The 21,799-nt window shown below is 49.3% G+C and overlaps 1 protein-coding gene across 2 annotated transcripts in view; it reads left to right on the forward strand.

Annotated features, from left to right (window-relative positions):
- Positions 1 to 21,799, forward strand: part of TMA16 (translation machinery associated 16 homolog) — a 437,797-nt gene that overhangs the window by 407,306 nt on the left and 8,692 nt on the right. For both annotated transcript variants that reach the window (XM_078776272.1, XM_068113090.2), the window contains exons 2-3: positions 13,412 to 13,527; positions 14,140 to 14,177. In XM_078776272.1, the coding sequence (XP_078632398.1) occupies positions 13,412 to 13,527; positions 14,140 to 14,177 (154 nt within the window). The remainder of the gene's footprint in view (positions 1 to 13,411; positions 13,528 to 14,139; positions 14,178 to 21,799) is intronic.

Raw genomic sequence — 21,799 nt, forward strand, 5'->3', positions numbered from 1 at the left:
ACAAAACCCCACTCTTCTGTCCATGGGGGCTGGAATGCCCGAACCTTTACTTCAGCTTTCTTAGCTAGTGGGGTTGCCATCAATCTTCCGAACCTGAACTGCTTCACTGCAATTCCTGTGGGAAATGTGAGTGGGAGGCGGTACCGTAAATCAAACTAAATAAGACAGGCCGCATGTTACGAGAAAAACTACGATCCCCATTTTCGTTACTAAAACCTCATAAAAAAAACTTAAAATAATGACGAGATTAATATTAAAACTCAGAAACCAGTCCGAATAATAATAAAGAGTGGAGATGCAGCCGCTGACCACCGGATGTTAACAGCACAGCCGCTCTTACAGCACCTCAGGTTGCCGCGGACGGCGTATCGGAAGGGACCAAGCCTGCATCTCCCGTTTTATATCTGCGATTATTATACAATTCAGAATAATGATGAGATTAATATTAAAACTCAGAAACCAGTCCGAATAATAATAAAGAGTGGAGATGCAGCCGCTGACCACCGGATGTTAACAGCACAGCCGCTCTTACAGCACCTCAGGTTGCCGCGGACGGCGTATCGGAAGGGACCAAGCCTGCATCTCCCGTTTTATATCTGCGATTATTATACAATTCAGAATAATGATGAGATTAATATTAAAACTCAGAAACCAGTCCGAATAATCATAATGAGTGGAGATGCAGCCACTGACCACCGGATGTTAACAGCACAGCCGCTCTTACACAACTGAGGTTGCCGCGAATATTGTGTTTGAATGCGCCCGGCCGGCATCTCATGTTGATGTTGTGCATCTTTGATTATTATTCCAGTAAAATAATTTGGGATTGGAATGGTGACCCTGCTCTGATCCATCCATCTACCTCATCACCCTGCACCATCACACCGGAATAATGTCATAGTGCAACATGCGCAACAGCCAATGGCTGTTCAAGAGGTGGTTTGGCACGCAGCGGAGAGGACATTGCTTTCGCCAGCGTGCCAATGATTATGCTGCCGCGTGCCAATGGTGGCACGCGTGCCTAAGGTTGCCGACCCCTGGCATAGAGTGTAAGATGGCCAATGGTTTGGCAGGGAAAGACCCCGGGTAGTGTAAAGTGTGTTAAAGTCATTTAGAAGGAAGATAGGATTGAAATCTCCTCGCACCATCTGCATCCACTCACCTGAGGTGACGACAGAACTCCACACCGTGCCATGTGTTGTTGTTTTATTTTTGTGCAAATGTTTTGGATTGTGAGATGCATCATGACGTGGGTGTGACATTGTGCTGATGTTCCATCTCTCCCTCCTTATGAGGAATTGATGAAGAATTTGGATGACGGCAAATTTGGTTAGAGGGATTGTGACGAATTTGGTATTAGGGGAGATATGGGAAGACAGGACGTAGTGACGAATTTGTAAATTGTTGTGTACATACAGGTTAAGTGGCAAGGGTAGTGTAGGTAACAGGGGGGGGGGGGGGGGGGAAACGTCAGGGACGAACTTTCTCAGCTCGCTCCCATGCGCACCTCACCTTGCGTTACCTTTAATGATGTGTACCCTTGTGACCTTACCCCTCGCTAACGCTGCCACTTTGTCTTCCTTCCCCACCCATGGACTTCCCCATGTCTTCCTTCCTTCCCCACCTTCCCTCTCTGGGCACTGAGGGGGAGCGTGCGGGAGCTCGCATCTGTGTGCCCGAATTCCCGCTGCTAGCTGCCTGCATCGATGCACCACTTTATGGACCACGTTGTTGTGGCCGAGCACCACCATATGGACCACCCATAGTCGGCCCCTGTTGCCCATAAATAAAAATGGACACGTTTATGTGCTTTTTTTGTTTATTATGGCAAATAGGCAGCAAGCTACCAAGAAGACCAAGAAAGAGAACATCTGGAAGAACGATGGCCAGCAGAGGGAGCAGCAGAGCAAGGACAAGACCATCAGTGTGTTTCTTTTGTTTATTATGTGATGACTGTGCACTGGGTGGTGCTGACTGCTCTTTGATTGGTGCTTTGGTGTTTATTGGTGCTGGTGCGTCGATGCAGTGCATGCTCTATCCTCCCTCCCACAGGAATTTTCTCTTTGTGTCTCCCAAAAGAAATAACAGGTCCTGGGTTGCGTTTTGTAAATAGTCAAAATAATGTCACCTGTAAATAATGCTCCCCACCGTCAATGTTTAGTTTGAAAATTAATTCCGCAATTCGGTTATTCTGTAGGCGTGAATCTGTTAGGCAGGGTGCAACGCAACAGGGAGACATATTTATTTGTGTTTTAAAACTGTCGCACTCAGGGTCAGGTTAATTATAGAGGGTATTACACCTGCGTGCCACATTAAGTTAAAGTTTTATCGGCCCGGGACGTGCCTGGAGGATGAGGGTGCAGTGTTGCGGATTTGAGAACCCTGTGTTTGTAAATATGACCCTCTAGTAGTCTTGTAGTAATTCTTGTAAATACCTCCGTTTTGTGTGTAAAGGTCAAAGGTCGTCCCCTTAGCTAGTCCATGTACAAGCACGTAGGCCACCATAGAACCTCTCTATAGTTATTTCTTATTCTATGTTAGTTTAAGGCTGTGTTTCCCATTAATTGACTCTGCATTGCACCAAATGACATAAGATAGTTCCCTTTTCAAGTTTCCCCCAAATCATCTCTTCAAAGTGCCAGTAACATTGGGCTGTTTTCTTCAGCGTTCGCCACCGTTGCATTGGGCTGTTTTCTTCACCCCAAACTCCATTACGCATGCGGTCAACTCGGGGGAGAAGGGCGGGGCCGGCCCATCGTCAGGAGGTGGAGCCAGGAAGCCCTTGCGCCCAACCAGGACTCGGTGGCTATGGCTTGGTAGGGCGTGGCTATATAACCCATGGGGGGGAAGCCCCCACCAGCAGATGACCGAGATGAGCTCGAAGTCGGACACGAGGCAGATCAGCTCGTTTGAGGGGAAGCTGAGAGAGCTTTTTTGAGGGAGGTGCGCTGGACTGCAGACAGATTCTGTGAAGTAGTAAAGGAGCATCGGAGACGCAGGAGGCGGAGGACGTGTGAGACAGCTGCCGGTGTGAAACCGAATACGTGGAGCTGCCGGCTCCTCGCTGCCAGCCCGAAGCGCAGCTGTGTGCCGGGTTTCGCCTCGAACCCACAAGCGTGGACCAAAGCGCGAGCTTGGAGCCGAACCTCGACGCCTACCATCTACCTGGACCCTCCTCTGCCGTCCCGTACCATCCCTGCCCATACCATCCTTTTGTGTACATGAGTTTGTCTTGTTTGTTTTGTCCTTGGGGTTTAAGTAAGCCTGTATAGATAAGTAGAATTGCACTGTGTCCATCTTCTGTAAATTACTTTCGTTTTCTTTCCTTCTCCCTTGGTTTCTTTGCTTTGTACATAATTAGTAATAAATTCCTGTTCTTCCTACCTTTGCCTTCTTTCCTTCACATCTGATCGTCTTTGTGATTTCCCCCATTGAGTACCTGTGGCGCGATTTCGGCCAACGCTTCGGAATCGGGTTAGTGACTGTTAATAGCTCGAACTGCGGGTTGCTAAAACCGCTCGGCAATTGGAACATCTAAAACCGTGGTTCGAGCGGGAGTCCCTCCCCTGCTTCGCGGTCAGGAGTGGCACTCAGGTCCTTGGGACTTTTCGTTGACCAAATACCCTGGCTGCTCCCGACCGGAAGGAGCGTTGGGACCCCCAGGATTCACGTCGGTCAGTCGCAGACAAGGGGATTAATCCCCCCTTGGTAAGGGGAAAAGGGGCCGACGTTGAGATCAGTAACAATATATATATAAATATATATATATTGTTGCGGTTTTGAGAACCCACACAGGTAACATCATTAAAGGTTAAAGGTTTCACCCCATAGTTAGGCCCTTGCATACACGTAGGTCACCTTAGAACGTTAGTTATTTCTTAGTATATGTGAGATAAGGCCATTTCCAATAGTTATCATCTGCGTTGTGTAAAACAAATAAGAGTAGGCCCCGTTCATTCTGCAGCCCTCCCTCCAATCGACTCCATTGCACACCATCCAGTCTGCACCCCATTGCCCCTCGCATGAGGATGCTCGTAGTTGTTGCACCTTGCTTGCCAGTAACGTTCGCTGCCCTTGGGCTTGCGCTCGAACCAGCCCAAATGCCACAAGGTAAGGCCCGAAAAGGGGGCGGAGCGCGAGGGTGAGGGTGTGGCCACATCAGGCAGTCATCAAGGGCGGAGCCGGTAAGACCCCAAACAACCAACCAGGGCTCGGGTGAGATGGCCTGATAGGGCGTGGTAAGCGCGTGGCTAGAGATTTGAGAGGGTTGGCTGAAGCGGCGCGATATAACCCAGCGCGCAAAGCCCTCCAGGAGGACTCGCGTGCATATGGCAGTGGCAAAGGACTTGAGGACTTGGTTTGGAGCGCATTGCATTGTTGGTTACAAGGACTCGCTGGGGAAAGCGCCATTGTGAACTATCGGGAGAGACGCGCTATCCTGATCGATTGCAAGGGCTCGGTGGGAATTTGGCTGTGGGCTTACGGGGAGGGCATATCAAGCGCCGGTCCTTCTATTACATACGCGGCCGTGAGCCACAATGTAACCGTTAGCAAGCCTACCTTTCCCCGATGTAATTGTCCGATCCGCGCCACCGACATGCGAACATCTTGCCTGCCGTCTACCATCGCCTCCACGGTATGAGTCAGGGACCGGAGCGAGCTGTGAACAAGATCCTTGGGACCATCGCCTGACCATCTACAAACCCCGTGTGAGTGAGTCTGAGAGTGTGACTGAGTGTGAACGGGCCCGTGTCCGGGGATAAGTTAAGACTGTTATAAGGCTGCCCTGTGTATCTGCTTCTTCCTCTTCACTGTACATTGCTTCTACTTCTTCTTCTTCTTCTTCAGTGTACAAAGTGTGTAATAAATTCCTTGTTCTTCCTGTTTTCCTCTTAATTTGACCGTCTTAGTGATTTCTCCATTGGGTAAGCGTGGCACGATCAGGAACCGCTCCAATCTGGTTAGTCCCGTTAACGGCCCGAATCGCGGCTCGCTTTCGCTCGGCGTGTCCATTGAAACCGTGGTTCGGGTGGGGTTATTTCCTTGCTTCCCGGAAGGCGCTGGTACTTAGGTAATAGGACCAATTCGACCTACCACCCTATTCAGCGCTGACCGGAAGGAACGTAATAGCCCCGGATCGCGTTGGCTAGTAAAAAGACAAGGGGATTAATCCCCCCTTGGTAAGGGGAAGGCCGACGTTGGAGATCCGCAACAATTGGTGTCAGGGAAGTGGGATTTGACCCGAAGTGCGCCTAACGCACTCAAAATTACGAGCGGCCGACATTGTACTAACATCTAAATTTGAATCATGCCATGGATAACCAAGGCGGTCGGATGCCGGTGGGGGTAGATGAGGAGGAGTTAGAATTAACCCAGGACCCCTGGGAAGAATTGGGACAATTGGAAATGGAAGAGAACATTGATGAAGGTGCAGCAGTGGGGGTGGCAGGCGAACAAAATGGCGGCGCCTCGCACATGGCGACGAGGGCTGCGCCCGCTGGGCAAATGGGGGTGCTAGATGTGCAGGCCCTCATGGCACAGATACAGGCAGCCATACAAATGGTGGGGGACAGAACGGGGGAGCAAATTGGGGGATTAGAAAGCAAATTGGGGGGATTATAAAGCAAATTTGGGGGATTCGAAAGCAAATTGGGGAGCCAATTGGAGGACGTGGGTGGCCAAATGGGAGAAATGAACGAGAGGTTCACGGGATTGGAAAACAGGATGGCCACCCGAGAGAATCGAATGAAAGGAATGAAGGACGGGTTAACGGGGTTTGAAAACCGAATGGGTGGCCACATAAAATTTTTTTGGGGAGACCATAGACCGCAGGTCGAGCGGGAAAGGCACACTGGTACACGATGGGGTAGCGCGATTTGAGAAGAGCGGGGAAAGCGAGGTGGAGCAAAGCGCAGTTAAGTGGACTGGTATAGGAATCGCGACACGGGGTGTGGAAAAGCCGACGACCGCCGAATTGGAAAATTTTATTTTATGTGCACCAGCGGTCGTCGAGCTTAATAAAGAAAAAGAATTTATCTATCTATAATTCCAGTAATCTCTGTGTGTATGTCTGTGTGTGTGTCTGTGTGTCTGTGACCGCTGTTTCTCGACAACCACGGGTCCGATATACTTTAAACTTGCCAGGTATATTGCTGGGGACCTGAGGATGTGCCTTTTCAAGGTTTCATATTAATCGGAGAAGTAGTTACCGAGCTATGTCCAAAAAACGATTCAACCAATCAGAGAGCAGCGAGCTATCACGTGTGCCGAACGTGCCGAACAGACTCTGCCTCGGACGGCACATTTGAGAGCGTATTCATTTATTTCACGTTGGCAAACTATGTTGGCGTTAAACTATGTTTTAAAACTAATTAAAACTAATTTGCGATTCTTTCGCTTTCCTGCGCGTTTGTGCACGCTATGGCGATTTCTTTACCAAACTCCGCAAGCCGTTCGCTTTGGACCAAACCATTTCATGTAAATAGAGGGGGGGGGATTGTCACCGTACTCGCAAGCCGTTCGCTTTGGACCAAACCATTTCATGTAAATAGAGGGGGGGGATTGTCACCGTACTCGCAAGCCGTTCGCTTTGGACCAAACCATTTCATGTAAATAGAGGGGGGGGGGGGGGGATTGTCACCGTACTCGCAAGCCGTTCGCTTTGGACCAAACCATTTCATGTAAATAGAGGGGGGGGATTGTCACCGTACTCGCAAGCCGTTCGCTTTGGCTTTGCGAATGGACCAAACCATTTCATGTAAATAGAGGGGGGGGGGGGATTGCCACCGTACTCGCAAGCCGTTCGCTTTGGCTTTGCGAATGGACCAAACCATTTCATGTAAATAGAGGGGGGGGGATATAATTTTAGATATATATATAGTACGGGCATGCCCTAGTAATTAAAATTGGGGTTGAGGAGACGACAGAGGTAGTGCATGGATTGAGGGAAGAAATGGAATGTACTCAAAGTCTGCATTCGCATCGTGATGTCGTGCTGTCTAACCCCAATGGAAGTTTGCAGTTGGTGCAGGAGATGAGGATCCCGAAGGTAAGCAGGATTGTACATGGCGTGAAAAGGTTTGGCGCGAAAGTGTTGGGCGCAAAAGGATTTTTCGCGCGCTTTGGATCGTGACGTCACCCGGGCGCTTGTGGAAGGTCCGTGGTGAGGTGTGCGAAAGCGAATGGCGCGCGTGTGAAAAAAAAGTGCACCGAAGCACGGGTGTGTAACAGGAGAGTATGAAACAGAGAGTGAGAATAAATGCACAACAGAGTGTATGTGAAGAGTGCGACACAAAGTGTGAGATGGCTGTGGAGAGTGTGCGGGAGTGCACACCGGAGCGGGTGATTGGGTGTGCAACAGAGTGCACACCCATGGTTGTTACGGAGTACGTAACGGGGGAGAGCGCACGAGAGGAGTGCGTGGAAGAAAGGTGTGTAACGGAGTGTGTGAGTGGCGTGGCTGCGCCTGAGTGGTGTGCACCTGAGTGTGCGAGAAAAGAGTATGCACGAGCGAGTGCAGGAGTAGAATGCATGGAGTGTATGGGAGGCGCTGGAGCGCCGCGATTTGTGAGTGTAGAACGGGTCGCGTGTGGATGTGAGAATGCGATCTGAGCATCGACGCAGACCGGGGCAGCGTTTAGGGCGACGTACAGCCACCGCGAGCTCTCGGGGCGTGGTGCGCTTTGTGTGCTGCGGGAGCCGGCGGGGATCGTTGCCGCTGCGCTCTCGCAAGGAGCGCCGTGCACGATTCGGGCCGGGCCCCGCCCTGTATGGCCGGTGCCGTGCCGTGGCGCAAGGGTCAAACGGCACGATTCTAGGGGTAGGCCAGGTCGGACCTTCGCCCCCTGGCAGGCGCGGTGCTCCGGCCGGGGGAGGTTGGGTCATCGAGCCGGAGACCGGAAGGCTCCGCGTCGAAATGGCGCCTGGAACCTCGGACCGAGTATGCCTCCTCCCCAGAATCAAAGATGCCGGACGGACCCAACCAACAGGAGACAGACCACCAGTATGCATTGCTCGGCTTTTCGAAGCCGAGCTGTGACGAAAATGTATTACGGTGCACTGAGAGGCTCGAGAGTAGTGGACTGAAATAGCGATAGTGTTGGCGATGGTATACGGTGTAGAGGAATGGCAGATCTACCATCCCTCACATTGTATCTTGGGACAGAGGAGCAGTAGATTATGGGGTTTGGCAGTGTAAACTAGCCGAGGGCGGGCTAGGATAATTGTTAGGGACTTACAAGTGACTTTAGGAGACCGAGATTTAAGTAGTGACTTTTGGACAGTTGAGGGGACGTAGTCAGATTAGTTGGTTGATAATGACGAGGGATATGCTTAGTATAAGGGAAGACGGGAAAGCACCAGTATTAGAGGTAAGTAGATAGTCAGATGATGCTGTGTGTGTGTAGTAGTGTGGAAAAATTGTGTGTGAGTATGAGGATGCGCTTTAGGCGCAAATGAGGAATTGATAATAATGAGAGTCTTTGTGTTGAGAGTGAGCAAATGAGGCATTGGTTGAGAATGATGTGTGTGTGTGTGTGTGAAAGTGTATGAGTGGAGCATTGAGGACAAGGTGAATGGTGTTGAGTGAATTGGCTTGCATGGTGTGCAAGTGAATAAATGGTGTGGGAGTAAATGGTGTGTGGAATGAGTGGTGTGGAGTGCATGGTGCGAAGGAGTGGATGGGGGAAGATGGACCGCTTCACGAGTACCCGGGGAGGGTAGTTTAAAGTTAGGTAGAGGGAGTAGGTAAATTTGTTGGATATTGACATCTGTGGTGCGAGTAGTAGCAAGTTGTTGCTTTGAGGGGTGCACGATTAAGTGAAATGGCTGGGCGTGTGCGCCTGTTGGTGAGTATGGTTAAATGGGCACTCCGCCACTGGTAGTCTGTCGGCCAGGTGAGGCCGCAGGTGGGCTCTGGGAGCCAGGTAGCGTTCAAGTAGAGTTCAGTCGGGCCCGAGGATCCGAGGAGAGGGGCCCGGGTGGCCCAATGCCAGAGAGGGCATCGCGGGGTGAGAGAGCCAGGAGGGCCTTCCCCAGGTTAGGGTAGTTGAGGAGCTAGGCAAGCTCAGGTGGCGACTTCAGTGGCGGAGGTGCGCAGGTAAGTAGGACCTGCTGGTGGAGCCACACGACCCAGCCCCAAAATTGTGCGAGGGCACAGTATGGAAAAAATGGGGGAGTGAGACCCGAAATTGGAAGAGCACCACAGGATGGTCAATGGGAATTGGTTTTTAGAACCGCATAGTTAAAGGTGCCAATTGGCGGGGCATGACCCCGGGTAGTTTAAAGAGTTAATGTTATTAGAAGGATAGTTAGGATGAAATCTCTTCGCACCATCCGCATCCACTCACCGAGGTGACAGGACTCCACCCCAGGTTTTGTGAACTATTTGGAATGAAAGACGCATCATGACGTGGGTGAGACATTGTGATATTCCATCCCTTCCTTGGGAGGGATTGGGGACGAATTTGGTTTAAGGGAGATATGGGAGACAAGACGGTAGAGACGGAATTTGTAAATTGTAAATACGGGGAAGGGCAAGGGTAGAGTAGGTGACATGGGGGGGGGGGGGTCACGTACGGCTAGGGACGAGCTTTCTCCGCTCGCTCTCCCGCACCCCTCATGTCGCATTACCTTGTATTGATGTGTACCCTTGCGCCCTTTCCCCCGCTAACCTCTGCTTTGTCTTCCTCCCCACCCATGGACCCATTACCTTTTGTTGAAGGGAGTGTGCAGGTGTCCTGAGCCGTGCGGCCGCACTCTTGCGCTGCACCCTGCTGCCTGCCGCCTGCACCAGTACCTATGCACCTACACCTATGGACCACACGTTCTGTGGCCTGGCACCTTTTGCTTGGGCAGACAATCACTGCAAGCGTTATCTTGCCCTGCGGACCACTGTGTTTAAGTGGCATCAATGCCATGCAGTCGGACCACCTAAGCTGGCCCTGCTGGCCAAAATAAAAAGCGGACACGGTTTGTGCACTTTTTATTAATTTCCTTTGGTGTGTCAGGAAGAGAAGACATTAAGTTTGACGATGGCACACCGAAGAACATGAAGCAGGAAGACGTCGCAGCCCAGCAGCCAGCCAAGCACAAGGCATCATTCATTATTTATGAAATGGTTTTTGTGCATGTGCGATGATTGTGCATTTTTTTTTGATTTAGGTGCATATTGGTGTATGGTGTATTGGTGCAGTGCATGGCATTTGTGTTTCCTCTTTTCAAAATTTATTCTCTCTCCCACAAAAGAACAGGTCCTGGGTTGTAGTATTGTAAATAACGAGTAGTCTTGTAAATAACATGCTCCCCACCGGCTTTATGTGTAGTTTGGAAATAATGCCGTAATTCGGTTAATTGTGGGCGTGAGCCTGATAGTTAGTACACAACGCAGTAGGTGGGACATTTCTAGTGTTTAAAACTGTCGCACACAGGGTGTTAGGTTAAACGTAGAGGGTAACCACACCTAAGTGTCACACTAATTGTTAGAAAGTAGTCCTGACTCTTGCATCAGAACCGGTCGGGCTCACTGGTATGTGGGTTCGGCTCGGGAACGAGCCTGGCAAAGGAGGGGTGCAGTGTTGCGGTTTTGAGAACCCACACAGGTAACATCATTAAAGGTTAAAGGTTGCACCCAATAGTTAGGCCACATGCAACACGTAGGTCACCTGGGAACGTTAGTTATTTCTTAGTATATGTGAGATAAGGCCATTTCCAATAGTTATCATCTGCGTTGTGTAAAACAAATAAGAGTAGGCCCCGTTCATTCTGCAGCCCTCCCTCCAATCGATTCCATTGCACACCATCCAGTCTGCACCCCATTGCCCCTCGCAATTAGGATGCTCGCAGTTGTTGCACCTTGCTTGCCAGTAGCGTTTGCTGCCCTTGGGCTTTCGCTCGAACCAGCCCAAATGCCACGAGGTAAGGCCCGAAAAGGGGGTGGAGCGCGAGGGTGGGGGTGTAGCCACGTCAGGCAGTCATCAAGGGCGGAGCCGGTAAGACCCTAAACAACCAACCAGGGCTCGGGTGAGATGGCCTGATAGGGCGTGGCTAGAGATTTGAGAGGGTTGGCTGATATAACCCAGCGCGCAAAGCCCTTCAGGAGGACTCGCGTGCATACGGCAGTGGCAAAGGACTTGAGGATTTGGTTGGAGCGCATTGCATTGTTGGTTACAAGGACTCGCGTGCATACGGCAGTGGCAAAGGACTTGAGGACTTGGTTTGGCGCGCATTGCATTGTTGGTTACAAGGACTTGGTTGGAGTGCATTGCATTGTTGGTTACAAGGACTCGCTGGGGAAAGCGCCATTGTGAACTATCGGGAGAGACGCGCTATCCTGATCGATTGCAAGGGCTCTGTGAGAATTTGGCTGTGGGCTTACGGGGAGCGCATATCAAGCGCCGGTCCTTCTATTACATACGCGGCAGTGAGCCACAACGTAACCGTTAGCCAGCCTACCTTTCCCCGATGTAATTGTCCGATCCGCACCACCGACACGCGAAGATCTTGCCTGCCGTCTACCATCGCCTCCACGGTACGGGTCGGGGACCGGAGCGAGCTGTGAACGAGATCCTTGGGACCATCGCCTGACCATCCACAAACCCTGTGTGAGTGAGTCTGAGTGCGACTGAGTGTGAACGGGCCCGTGTTCAGGGATAAATTAAGACTGTTATAAGGCTGCCCTGTGTATCTGCTTCTTCCTCTTCACTGTACATTGCTTCTGCTTCTGCTTCTTCTTCTTCTTCAGTGTACAAAGTGTGTAATAAATTCCTTGTTCTTCCTGTTTTCCTCTTAATTCGACCGTCTTAGTGATTTCTCCATTGGGTAAGCGTGGCACGATCAGGAACCGCTCCAATCGGGTTAGTTCCCGTTAACGGCCCGAATCGCGGCTCGCTTTCGCTTGGCGTGTCCACTGAAACCGTGGTTCGGGTGGGGTTATTTCCTTGCTTCCCGGAAGGCGCTGGTACTTAGGTAATATGACCAATTCGACCTACCACCCTATTCAGCGCTGACCGGAAGGAACGTAATAGCCCCGGATCGCGTCGGCTAGTAAAAAGACAAGGGGATTAATCCACCCTTGGTAAGGGGAAGGCCGACGTTGGAGATCCGCAACAATTATGTCATCTACACAATGTATTTACTTCTGATAACGTGATTGCATGTGCACATGGGAAATAGTTTGAAATGTGTTATTACATCTCATGTAAAATGTACACACACACACACATACACATGTCCCACATGTATATATACCACATCCCACATGTACATACATGTTTAAAGTGTACGTGCACCTAACTAATAAAATAAAAACGAAGAAATATCTCTCGGTATTTTCCTGAAACTCGGTGAATTCTCTCAGTTTCTCAGTGAAATTTTTCCTTTGGGCGGTGTATAATCGCTCCAAACGAAATATCTCTCAGCAATTTCCCGTCTGTTAATTTATTTATTTTACATATGTGAATTACACGTCCATGCACACGTGAAATGGAGTATGTTTTTGCACATGTGAAATGAACACGTGAACCTTTACTTCCGGATAATAATGTTGAATGAATAAGAACGAAGAAATATATGTCGGCATCATTGTAGATGTTTTTGTGACGACTATCATCAAACGGAAATGTAATATATCTTACCGGAAAAGAAAAAGCGAATTTTTAATATACGTCGACATTTTCCCCGTCTTGTCGGGCGGTGTATGATACATTGTGGCGCGATTTTTAAAAATATATCTCGGCATTTTCCCGTGAATGTTCTCAATTGTTTCTGACACCGAGTCTAATGCCATCGATAAAAATGAAATCAGATGGTGAGTTAGATTGGAGATAAAGGCGTGAGAGAGACTCAATGGCCTTTATGTTACAGGCCTTTGAGAATTCATTTCGTTCTATAAACGGAAACTTTCATCGGATTTTATTCCCGTTTTTTTTCCACCGAGTCTAAAACTATGATAGCGACTGTGAAAAATGAAATGATATATCGAATTGGAGTTGAAATAAAACTTTGAGAGAGAGCAAGACACCATGGGCCTAACTAAACAGGCCTCAAAGCTATGCGAGTTAATAAAATAGTGGATATTTGTTTATGAAGCCTCTCCCAGAATGGGTGGAGCTACTCTAAACGGAGTATGCCACACCCCCGGACAGACAGACAGACAGCATCACCTACGGCTAATATAATATAGAATTATAGATAGAGCACTGGAGTATCAGGATGAACCTGGATGCCAAAGATGTTTTTTTTATTCACATTGAAAATTGTACTATTTGTTATATTCGGTGGAATTAGCATGATCTAGTATCTCGGTGGATGTATTAATGGATGTGATATATTCACCTGGCAAATGGTATATCGATAGTTATCCTCTGTGTGATTACGTATGTTACTTGGTTGTTAATCGCTAACATTTTTGCAGCCAAAAGCAGCGAGGACCGTAAAGCCAAAGGTTGGTGCTGAAAAGGTTATCCACCCGTACAGCCGCAAGGCATCACAGTTATGTCGTCAGATGCACAAGATGCAACGGAAAGAGAGGTGAGATGTACAATTCGAGTTTTTCACAAGCTTGTATTGAAGTGGGTCGAAGCATATTGTTTGAGGAAAATTTGCCACTAAAGCTGGGGATGCTTGAGAATTTGTAGAATGATAAAAAGATGGAGCTTTTGGACCCACCCCCAATCCAAATCGTTTTCTATTTCGGTTGAAGATCTTATTTCCTTCTAACACCATGCCAATATCATCCAAGACCGTTTTTTTTGTTTTTTGTTTTTTAAGACAGAGTTGAGGCTCATGGATGAGCACGAACACGGAACGGATCAGGAGGAAACATATCAGAAAGGACGGTCCAAAGATAGGGAGACACACCAACACCAGCGTTGAGGGACAAAATAGAGGAAGACTTGGAGGGATTTATGTATTATCTTTGTAAATTTGCATGAAAAGCATTTTGATGAATCCTCCAAAGCAAGGAGATCAGCAATATCGCTTTTGTATTTAAGAACAAATGAATCAGCTCCCACCATTTATTACCAGGCTGTTTGCTAATGGCATGGAAGATCTTCAATATTCATGGCTGGCTGGTCTCTTTGCCACTCGTTAATAACCTTCTGGCTCTGCTAACCTCATTGTCTTGTGCCTTTTTTCCAGGAACAAGACTGAGCGGGCAGTAAAACTTGGCATCATTGGTGAGGTTATGTTTTGTGCCTGTAACACTTTCATTCCCGGCTACTCACAAACTTTTAGTGCACTTTATCTCAGCTCGATAGAGCTGCACCTTTATCAGATTTATTGCCTTGGCAAGGATACCACTTCACTTCCTTTATGATGCATACAAGTTCTCATATACAAGTTGTACTGGGCTTGGTGATTTTCAAAGTGCAGGCAAGACGACTTAACTTCCTGGAGGGATAAACGTGCATAGAATATTTAACGATAATCATGACGTCATAGGTCATGTGGTACAGGCGGCATCTTGGAAAAATCGAAAAATGTTGCACCTCTATATATCTCCAAAACGGCTCCATGGAAAAAATTGAAACATGGCTCATTGTAAACAACTCCATATGTGGAATAGGTGTTGTTAACGATGACGTCATTGGTGCCATAATTATGACGTCATAATTCGACAGGGATAACGCTTAGTCTGATCAGTTTGAAATGTATTGAGTGTGATCTATGCAACAATTATATTAGAGAATATAAATGTATGATGTCATCGCTCACGTGGTCTGGCAGCCATATTGGATCAAAGAAAAAAAAATGTTCAAAAACAGAAGAGTTGGCTCGCAACAAGTTGACTGCGCAGGGTAAGTATTCTATGAATATCATCTAGTTGCAAGAAGGAATCCGGCCATTAACAATACATACATACACATACGTGCACACACGTGCACACATAAACACACACACACACACACACACACACACACATACATACATACACACATATATATATATACACACACACACACACACACACACACACACACACACACACACGTACACCCACATATATATATATATATATATATATATATATATATATATATATATATATACAGACTTGGCATTTAATATGGAATATATATTTTTTCATGACTTGGATTTACTTTCTGAACTCAGTATATCAATCTGGTGAGTTTCTTTTACCCTTCGGTGATGTCTTTGTTGAAAGAACCATGTCACTGATTGTCTTTCGCAACAAGAAGTCAATAACAGGATTATATCACAGGTGGCGTGACAAAATGTAAGGACAGGTACATTTGACGATTGGCTTCACAATCGGGTATATAAGGGTTGTTGCGTTCTGTATTAGTGGAAAACAACTGCTGCACGTCTACAAAAGTTATTGCCGCTTCCTCTGGAGATGGTCCGTCAACTTGACAATGCTGTTTGTCATGGAGTGTTGGCCTTACGAGATTCTGGCATGAAACAGCGTGCTATTGCCTGGCAGTATGGCATCACTCAAGGTCAGGTGTCAAAGATCCTCAAACAAAATGCTCAGAGGGGTGTCCCTACTCCAAAACCGAGGCCAGGACGTCCACGCAGAACCACAAAGAGAGATGATCGCCAGCTGCACCGGTTAGTCTGCAATGGCCGTACCAAGTCAGCTAATCGGCTTAGGGCTGAGTGGCAGCAACTGACAAATGTGCCTGTATCCAGAAGGCTAGTCAACCAACGACTGGTTCAAGCAGGGTATCGTGCCAGGCGTCCCTTGAGAAAGCCACGCCTGACCAGACAACACAGCCAGTGCCGATTGCAGTGGACCAGAGAGCACCGTCAATGGCAGCCAGGACACTGGAATCACGTGACCTTCAGTGACTAGTCTAGATTTCTGGTCTATCGTCAAGATGGCCGTGTCCGAGTGCACAGACAAGTGCATGAAGCCCACAACGAAGATTGTATAGTGCCAAGAGTCCAAGCTGGAGGTGGTGGGGTGACCGTTTGGGCTGCTTTTCATGCAGGGGGCAAAACTGACCTGGTTGTTCTGAATGGAAACCTGAACCAGTTCAAGTACAGGGTCATTCTGGAAGAAACATTGCTTCCATTTGCTCGTGCAGCCTTTCGAGGAAGCTTTGTCTTCCAAGATGACAATGCACGGCCTCATCGTGCTCGCATGATCCAACACTTTCTTGCTGACCGTGGTGTAGAGCATATGGAGTGGCCTGCCATGTCCCCGGATATGAATCCGATAGAGAACTTGTGGGCAGAATTAACCCGTCAAATCGACAATTTGGACCAGCAGCCTACCTCTGTGCATGAATTGCAGCAGACTATTGTCACTGCATGACAAGCGATTCCTGTCCAAACCTTGGCAAATCTCGTGAACAGCATGCCTCGACGTATACGTGCTCTCCTGAATGCTCGTGGGGGTTACACGAAGTACTGAACTGTAATTTTACTGTCCGTAATCCCAGTCATAATTTTGCTTTTGTTTTTGTTGAAAATTTTTTGGGCTAATGTGCAAAATAAAGAGATACTTCTGGAAAACGTACAGAAGTTTAACACTACTGTCCATGAATTGAGTTCGATATCAGTTTACATCACTTTCAAGGATCAATTTATTTGCTTCGAAATGTCAAATGTGGTTTTTGTTTCTTTTAAAGGTCACATTAACAAAATCTAGAATAATTTCAACATAATTCCAATGAACTTTTGGTTCTACGTCATCTTGAAAAGTAAGTTCACCCCCACAAAAAAAATATTCCATATTAAATGCCAAGTCTGTGTGTGTGTGTGTGTGTGTGTGTGTGTGTGTGTGTGTGTGTGTGTGTGTGTGTGTGTGTGTGTGTGTGTGTGTGTGTGTGTGTGTGTGTGTGTGTGTGTGTGTGTGTGTGTGTGTGTGTGTGTGTGTGTGTGTGTGTGTGTGTGTATACGTATATATATATATATATGTATATTGTCGCGATCCCGTCTGGGGAATGTATCCCAGCCCGGAATACGGACGTAAATGTCCGGGCTTCAAGTAATCCACGGAGTGGACAAAAGAGACGTAATCAACACAATTGTGTTTTAATCGGCCTTCTAGGGGTAAGGCACGATGCTTTATTGGCTCGATCACAAAAACCCTGAAAGGTAACAAATGGAATAGGCTGCACAAGCCTGCAGGAACGGTCGGCCACAGACGCTCCCACGAGACGCAGGTAAGATCCTCGCGGCTCCAATCGACGAGCTCCGGGACTCCAAGGATACCAGGATGGAATACCACACAAGGCCGCCAGGAACGGTCGGCCAGGAGCTCCAACACGAAGCAGGCAATATAGGACTCACAGTTCCAATCTACGATCTCCGGGAATCACTCGTTCTCTTCCGGAATCACTCACTCGTACAATCCATAACTATAAACGATCAGCACAACTCGCTGTCGTGAGGCGTAACGAAAGTCCCCTCGCCTCGAGGCCTCGAACCTCCGAGCTGCGTCCGTCTCATCAGATGGCGGCCGCGCGCTCTGACCCTCCACCAATCACGTCCCGACTCGCCTCCCAATCGCGTGAGGCTCCAAGGAGGTTACGTCAGTGGTGGGCGGGGCACTCATTTGGGTGAGAACAAAGGTGGTTTCACCGGGGGTTTCTCACAGTCCTCCCCCCCTAAGTAAAAACCCCGTCGAATAGACGGCGTTTTTAAAACCAGTATTTGTAGTAGGTGCAAATCACATGGCAAGATGATGGCGGGAATTGCTAACAGGCAATTAACGCAATTAACAATTACTAACACTTGTTAACAATAATAACGAAACAACGCAACAATACAACGCAACGCAATGGCGCAACACAATAACGCAACAATAACGCACTTATTAACGCAACAGGCAATTAACAGGCGTTAACAGGGTAAACAATGAACCAGTTTTGTTTTTTTTTTCCACACACAATATTAAACACCATACCCCCATTAACATCTACCCCACAAGAGTTACACTTCACCCAAAGCACAATAGAGAAACAAGGGAGCCAAACTCAAGGTGGGGAAACATTTACAGGAGGGAAACGGACCGAGACCTAGAGCGGCGGGTTCTCCTCCGGTGTCGAGAACGACAGTCATATGCGTAATGACCCCTTTCACCGCACTGGTAACATCGATCTTTCGGGTCGAACGGCCTGCGGACCAAAGAGCGTCTGAAACGAGGCCGCCGCGACATGCCATTCGACATCTCGACGCACACACGCGATCCGCAAATTAACCTTCCATCAAGGGCTCTGACCGAATCTTCAGCATCTCGTGGCTCTTCAAACTCAACAACTGCAAATCCAGGTGGGTTTCGAGCAACCCATACGTTGCGGAGTGGTCCGTAATGTTCGAAGACCCTCCCTAGCTCGGCTTTCGCTGCTCCATTGCCCAGGTTTCCCACATATACCTTAGCATTAGCGTTCCTGCTGAATCGCGACATGGCGGGAGCGGTCCCTGAGGAGCACGGCACCTGAGGTTGGCTTGACGGGAGGCTCGGGTGGACTTCAGCTGACGCAACGTCACCGTCGGAAACTGGAGTCGAGGCGCTAGGCTCCTCGGGCCAGAGTGAAGATATGTCTGACTCCGCCACTCTCTCCGCCTGTTTACTCTGGGCTCTAGGGACCCCCCCACAGGTCAGAGTCAATGACTCCTCCCTGGCTATGGCATCATTGCCAATCAGCAAGGAGACCCCGGGTATAGGGTAGTAGGGTACTACCACACAGGTCACTGGACCCTTAAAAATGTCACTCCGGACCTCGAGGAGGGCAAGGGGGTACCGGCCAAGAACCCGGTCAATGCCCCGAAGGAGGGTATACTCGCCGGTATAACGCATCTGAGAGGCCGGAACTACCCCCACCCGGAGAACACACCGTGTCGCCCCAGTATCCCGAAGGTATTTGGTCTCAAACTTCAGCATCGAATCGGGGCCACCCACTAAGGCTGTCCCTGAATACTCCTGATGCAGTGGATGAATGGAATTAGCCCCGGTGGCAGTGACCTCGGTCACCGATGCCACCGTCGTGTGCGAGGGCCCGGCGGATGAGTTCCACTGATCTCCCTCCGACTTAACAGGAGGGTTGCCTCGGTAGGCCGGACTGGCGGGATTAGAGAAACAGCGGTTTTCACCGTGCCCCACGCGTTTGCAGAAATCGCACCAGGGCCCTGCCCTGGTCTGCGGCTCGCGAGCGCCCCCAGTGGAGGTCATCGGAGAACCCTTCCCCTCGATCCAGCCGCCGGGCAGACGGGGGGCGGTCTTGATCGCAGACTCCTCCGTCTTACGAAGCGACTGCGTGACTTGCAGCATTTTGCACGACAAAACATGTTTATCAATAAGGTTGACGCAGTCTGCCAAGGAAACAGTGTCCTTGTCGACAAGAAACAATGCTAAGTCAGGCGGAAGCTGTTGATCGATACGGTAACGCACCAGGAGTTCCGCAACCGCTTGAGGTAACTCCACCTTGCTCCCCTTGAACCATCTCTGCAGCTGTTCCAACAAGGCCCGCGAATGTTCCTCATAGGTTTGACTGGACTCACGAGTCCAGCTGAAAAAATTTCTCCTATAAATACATGCGGACACCGCATAGGCATTCAAAATCTCGGCCTTCAATGCCCTGTATTTGTTTGCGTCCTCGGTTGCCATCCTCGCATATACCTCCCTCGCCTTCTCAGATAGATGGCTCACAAGATGGCCGACCCACAAGCTCTCATCAATGCCACCGGCAGCCAACAACTTCTCCGCCATCTCCAGATACGCTTCTGGCTTCGTGTCTCCCGTCCAGTCCGGCAAACGAACATGAACAGTTTCCGGGACTCTTGCAGCAGACCCCTCTGCCCGCAGTCGTTCAGTCAACATTCGCAACTCATGCTCTCTGACGCGTTCAGCTTCTGCTGCCGCATGCTCTCTCGCTGCTGCCGCACGCTCTCCCTCTGCTGCTGCCGCACGCTCTCTCTCTGCTGCCGCATGCTCTCTCTCTGCTGCTGCACGCTCTCCCTCTGCTGCTGCCGCACGCTCTCTCTCTCTCTCACGCTCTCTCTCTGCTGCCGCATGCTCTCTCTCTGCTGCCGCAGCACGCTCTGCCTCTGCCCTGTCATTCTCCCTGTTATACATGTCAAGTTGTTGAACCGGAGTCAGCCCGGTCCAGAAGGGCGAACGCATGCATTTAGTCATGATGGAATCGCTTCCTAACATCTCGGGTTGAGTGACTGGGTCAAGGCTGCTTGCGTCGCTCACCTCGCCACCCACGTGACTGTCAACATGATCAGGTTGAACTCTCACTTCCCTGGTCGACATAGCTTGGCTACGAGTTATCATACGACCAGGCACAAAACACAACCTCAACACAACGCTCAAACACAACGCTCTGTTGGGGAAATACGACACAACTACGCAATATCACCCGCACATCAAATTGCCAATGAGAAAAATACCACGTACAAATACTCACGTTTTTTTTTTTTTTTCGGTTGTTTGGAGGGATCCGAGGCTATTCGCTTATTCTTTGTCGGTTGTTTGGAGGGATCCGAGGCTATTCACTTCTCTGCCCAAGACAGCGTCCTACGGCGAGAAAGTTCCTCCCAGACGGCGTCCGCTGGTGAGAAGGCGATGAACAGATGCCAGAAGATGTCGTCCACTGCAGAATTCCCGTCTCAATCGAATGGCTCTTACTTGAATGATCCCGGACGGGCCCCCATTTGTCGCGATCCCGTCTGGGGAATGTATCCCAGCCCGGAATACGGACGTAAATGTCCGGGCTTCAAGTAATCCACGGAGTGGACAAAAGAGACGTAATCAACACAATTGTGTTTTAATCGGCCTTCTAGGGGTAAGGCACGATGCTTTATTGGCTCGATCACAAAAACCCTGAAAGGTAACAAATGGAATAGGCTGCACAAGCCTGCAGGAACGGTCGGCCACAGACGCTCCCACGAGACGCAGGTAAGATCCTCGCGGCTCCAATCGACGAGCTCCGGGACTCCAAGGATACCAGGATGGAATACCACACAAGGCCGCCAGGAACGGTCGGCCAGGAGCTCCAACACGAAGCAGGCAATATAGGACTCACAGTTCCAATCTACGATCTCCGGGAATCACTCGTTCTCTTCCGGAATCACTCACTCGTACAATCCATAACTATAAACGATCAGCACAACTCGCTGTCGTGAGGCGTAACGAAAGTCCCCTCGCCTCGAGGCCTCGAACCTCCGAGCTGCGTCCGTCTCATCAGATGGCGGCCGCGCGCTCTGACCCTCCACCAATCACGTCCCGACTCGCCTCCCAATCGCGTGAGGCTCCAAGGAGGTTACGTCAGTGGTGGGCGGGGCACTCATTTGGGTGAGAACAAAGGTGGTTTCACCGGGGGTTTCTCACAATATATATATATATATATATACATACATACACACACACACACACACACACACACACATAATATACTATTATGAATTTTGGGTAGGGGGATATATAGATCCAGGTAGATCTGTGTAGGTATTATGCTCTGTCTGTCGTGATAGGGAATCTTGATGTAATAAGTTCTGTCGCCCGAATTTCGGATTAAGCTTGTGTCTTCGTCCCTGCCATGAGGGGGCGGGGCTTCTTAACAAGCGTAGGGATTATGTTAATTCCCTTGTACGTCGTCCCCTCAGTGATAACCTATTTGTCCCGTATGGCAATGCACTAATAGACAGTAGATAGATCCATTAGTGCACACTAATTAAATCCCCCTCCGCACATGACGATAAAACTGACGGGAAGAGCAGACAGGAAGCGGTCACGCACGACCCCGGCATGGCAGGCAGACATCGGACAGGCAGGCTGAGGCCACGCCCACCTCGGGATGGATTAACACCATGGCGCAAAGCG

This window comes from Myxine glutinosa, chromosome 4 (assembly GCF_964187855.1).
Source record: "Myxine glutinosa chromosome 4, kmMyxGlut1.1, whole genome shotgun sequence".
Classification (NCBI taxonomy): domain Eukaryota; kingdom Metazoa; phylum Chordata; class Myxini; order Myxiniformes; family Myxinidae; genus Myxine; species Myxine glutinosa.